This window comes from Danio aesculapii, chromosome 11 (genome assembly GCF_903798145.1).
Source record: "Danio aesculapii chromosome 11, fDanAes4.1, whole genome shotgun sequence".
NCBI classification, from domain to species: domain Eukaryota; kingdom Metazoa; phylum Chordata; class Actinopteri; order Cypriniformes; family Danionidae; genus Danio; species Danio aesculapii.
The window spans coordinates 46750097-46754305 of NC_079445.1; the positions used below are offsets into that span (position 1 = coordinate 46750097).

The following is a 4209-nucleotide window of genomic DNA, read 5'->3' on the forward strand; positions in this document are numbered from 1 at the left end:
GTACGCCGGCCGCGCTGCTCGCCCTAATGCTGCTGCTGTACGCGTCGGCGCTGATAGCGGGATGTGTGGGCATCAGTACGCTAGCGGTGCTCTGTGACCTGCTGCTAGCAGCTGCTCTGCTCTCGCTCTGCGTCTGGACCTACAGCAGATACTCCGGAGAGTTCCGCGAGATCGGCGCCGCCATCGACCGCCTGGCCGAGACGCTCTGGGAACAGGTACGCTCCGGACACTGCAACACACACACTCCGCTGCACAGGGTTAGCAACACGCACACACACTGCAGATAGGGATGAGCAGGGTGGCCTTTCCACAAGGCAGAGGTGCTCAGAGCGCAGTGAATGGGACAGAACAACACATCATCATTCTACAATCCTGTGAGCTGGAGAAACTCAGAGAAACTCTGAGCTGGTGTAATCAAGACTGGCAGAAGAGGAAAACCATAGTGAGAGACTGATAACGGCAGCCAGGAGAGAGAATCATGTCAGATTTACTGTGCTGAAGGCCCCATACACACTGCATTACACACACCTCACACACACAGGAACTCGCTTACTGTCATTTGATTTAAAGATGATAAAATACACACATAGACACAGATAAACACCGGTAAACGCAGATAAACGTAGATAAACACAGATAAACGCCGATAAACGTAGATAAACACCGATAAACGCAGATAAACACTGATAAACGCAGATAAACACTGATAAACGCAGATAAACGCCGATAAACATAGATAAACACCGATAAACGCCGATAAATGCAGATAAACACCGATAAATGTAGATAAACACCGATAAACGCCGATAAATGCAGATAAATGTAGATAAACACCGATAAACGCCGATAAACGCCGATAAACGCCGATAAACGTAGATAAACACCGATAAACGCCGATAAATGCAGATAAATGCAGATAAACGCAGATAAACGCCGATAAATGCAGATAAACACAGATAAACACAGATAAACACCGATAAACACTGATAAACGCCGATAAACACAGATAAATGCAGATAAACGCCGATAAACGCCGATAAACGCCGATAAACGCCGATAAACGCAGATAAACACTGATAAACACAGATAAATGCAGATAAACGCCGATAAACGTTCATACGCTTTTCACAATTTTAATATTAAAAACATCATTTTTAACAAATTCATTCACTCATTCATTTTCTTTTTGGCTTATTATTCTGGGGTCACCACAGCGGAATGAACTGACAACTTATCTAGCACATGTTTGATCCCCCCAGTTGACAACTGATCCCCCTGAAGGATGTCAAAATAAGGTGTAATGGGGGGCAGCAGCCCTTTAATAGTGAGAAATCGGTCACTCTGACCGCTGTAGTTGTGCTGACGCTAGGCATTGGACGATAACCGTTTTCAAGGTATACCGCGGTTTTGAAAAGTCAAGGTTTTAAAACCATCAAAATTGTCTGTAATATCATTCCAGAGGTACTGTAGGTGTAGGAGTGTTTAATTTACTTTTAATTAGTTTTTTTAGGCCAACACTAGCTCCAGCAGAAAAGATATCCAGGAAAAATCAGTTTTCAAACAAATGAAGACAGCAGAAGTTAATAATGAATTCAGCCAGACATGCTTACTCTTCTGAACTATTTTAAATGTTTCTGAAAATGAAATATATTGTGTTCAAAAGGGGGAAAAGGTTTAGTTTTTACCCAGACATTTAAAAAGAGCCTATATTAGAGCAGTAATCACAATACTGTGAAACCGTGATATTTATCCAAGGTTATCATACCGTCTGAATCTTATCCCGGCCCATGCCAAGCTGGCGCTATAGACCGATGTTAGTTTTCACATTTGAAATAGTTCAATTTGACATTTGACCACCCCTATAAGGGTTAATACCACTGTGAATCCATAATCACACCAGAAATAAAACTCCTAATATTCTGAGACCAGCAGATCTACAGCACTGATGGACATCGTAAGAGTTAACTGGTGTTGGTATCAACATATAGCCTAACATATAGTCAAATTAGATGCATCGTTTGTATAGTTTGACCTCCACTCACCTCTGAATAATTAATCAGAGGATACTGTAGGTCAGACTCTAAATATCACTCAAAACACTTAAATATGTTTATTAGTAATGTAGATGTCATTTAAATAAAAACAAAAAGGGCTGAACCTCGTATTACACAAACTACAGTAACATTACTGAAAAAGTAGATCCCCCACCCCTGATCCTCAGTGTGTAACTGGTGGACAGTGTGGTCGAGAGCACCAGTGTGTGGAGTGTTAGAGACTCCTCCCCCTGGCCAGAGTGTTCAGACAGTATGAGTTTCAGTCAGCTGATGCTGTGTGTTCACATGGACACGGCTTCAGACTAGGGCTGAGCAGCATGCTGTAGGTGTCAGACGGCTGAAGAAGCGTCGGTGGTTGTATTGCGTGCGCTGTAGGCTTGGTGCGTGCGCTGTAGGCTTGGTGCGTGCGCTGTAGGCTTGGTGCGTGCGCTGTAGGCTTGGTGCGTGCGCTGTAGGCTTGGTGCGTGCGCTGTAGGCTTGGTGCGTGCGCTGTAGGCTTGGTGCGTGCGCTGTAGGCTTGGTGCGTGCGCTGTAGGCTTGGTGTGTGCGCGCTGTAGGCTTGGTGCGTGCGCTGTAGGCTTGGTGCGTGCGCTGTAGGCTTGGTGCGTGCGCTGTAGGCTTGGACCAGGAGAATATTTATCAACATTAAGCATGTCCGGGTTGCACATGAGCACACTCTGAGTCTATACGCTACAGAGGAACCGCTGATTACTCTGCTCCACATAACTGTTCTTTGTCTCTTTCACCTCACGCTCACACAGAGGACGCCCAGGAAGGTGAGCCCCGACCTCTGACCTTTAACCTCTGCTAAACTTGAACCACTGTTGACCTCTTGTGATGACCTCTGACCTGTTGTAACACCTGACAGCTGTTGACCTCAGACTTCTGAGCTCTGTCCTCTTCAGACCACTGACCTGATGACCTTGTTGACCTCTGCCCTATTCTAACCACTGACCTCTGTTGACCTTTTCTGATAACCTGACCACTCTTGACCTCTGACCTATTTTAATCATTGACTGCTGTTGACCTTAAGATGACCTTTGACCGCTGTTTAAATCTAACCATTAACTGTTGTTGACCTCTATTGCCTTCTGATGACCTTTGACCTGACCCCTGTTGACCTCTGAACTCTTTTGACCACTGTTGACCTCTGCACGGTCACTAACCCATGCCTGCTCTCCTTCAGGTCCTCTCCAAGCTGATGGAGGTGTTGCGGAGCCGGCTGCGGTTGAAGCCCACCCCCAGACAGAGACTGCCCTCCAACAACAACCTCAAGAAGAGGAAGTAGATCTGCGTCTGCGCTGACGTCGCTTCCTGCAGACGCTGAGCGCCAGCAGTGCTACAGTAACGCCAGCGGCGTTAGCAGAGCTAGCGCTGAACTCAGAGACTCTCTGCTGCTCCGCTCCTCCACCCATCCACACGCTGATCTCTGTACAGATTTTAAACTCTAGCATGACCATCCACAGCGTTTTCTACACGCTGCTTTTGTAGCAGGACAAACCATGGACTCATCCTCATCTGCAGGACACACACACACACCTGTACATACACACTCACTCACTCACACACACACACTCTTAGTTTTCTACGTCTCCATTCCTCTGCCCTGAGCTTCATCATTCCAGAATCTTTCGGTCTTTTTCAGCATCATGTTTCTTTAATTTATTTTTGAATTTGATTAAAATGGCTCACTGTACAGCAGCGTGTGGATCCTGACTGTGTGTGCGTGCGTGTGTGCGTGTGTGTGTGTGTGCGTGTGTGCGTGCGTGCGTGCGTGCGTGCGTGCGTGCGTGCGTGCGTGTGTGTGTGTGTGTACAGTAGAGATGCACAGATCAGCTGAAATGCCACCCTAACCTGCGGCTATTCCAGCATATGTTTTACACAGCGGATGCCCTTCCAGCTGCAACCCAGCATTGGGAAACACCCATACACACTCATTCTCACACACACACACACACTCTCATTTAGTTCATCAATTCCCCTATAGCGCATGTGTTTGGACTGTGGGGGAAACCGGAGCACATGGAGGAAACCCACACCAACACGGGGAGAACATGCAAACTCCACACAGAAACACACACTGACCCAGCTGGGATTCGAACCAGTGACATTCTAACTGTGAGGTGATTGTGCTACTCATTGCGTCACCGTGCTG

The 4209-nt window shown here is 46.8% G+C and overlaps 1 protein-coding gene across 2 annotated transcripts in view; it reads left to right on the top strand.

Annotated features, from left to right (window-relative positions):
• The window catches only part of zgc:158270 (uncharacterized protein LOC791213 homolog), a 21516-nt gene extending 17743 nt beyond the window's left edge, over positions 1 to 3773 (top strand). The window contains exons 12-14 of one of the 2 annotated variants that reach the window (XM_056468268.1): positions 1 to 215; positions 2816 to 2830; positions 3241 to 3773. The exon at positions 1 to 215 is cut by the window's left edge and continues 217 nt beyond it. In XM_056468268.1, the coding sequence (XP_056324243.1) occupies positions 1 to 215; positions 2816 to 2830; positions 3241 to 3342 (332 nt within the window). In that variant the 3' untranslated portion in view covers positions 3343 to 3773. The remainder of the gene's footprint in view (positions 216 to 2815; positions 2831 to 3240) is intronic. The other variant, XM_056468269.1, reaches the window with a different exon arrangement.
• Positions 3774 to 4209: the final 436 nt, after the last annotated feature.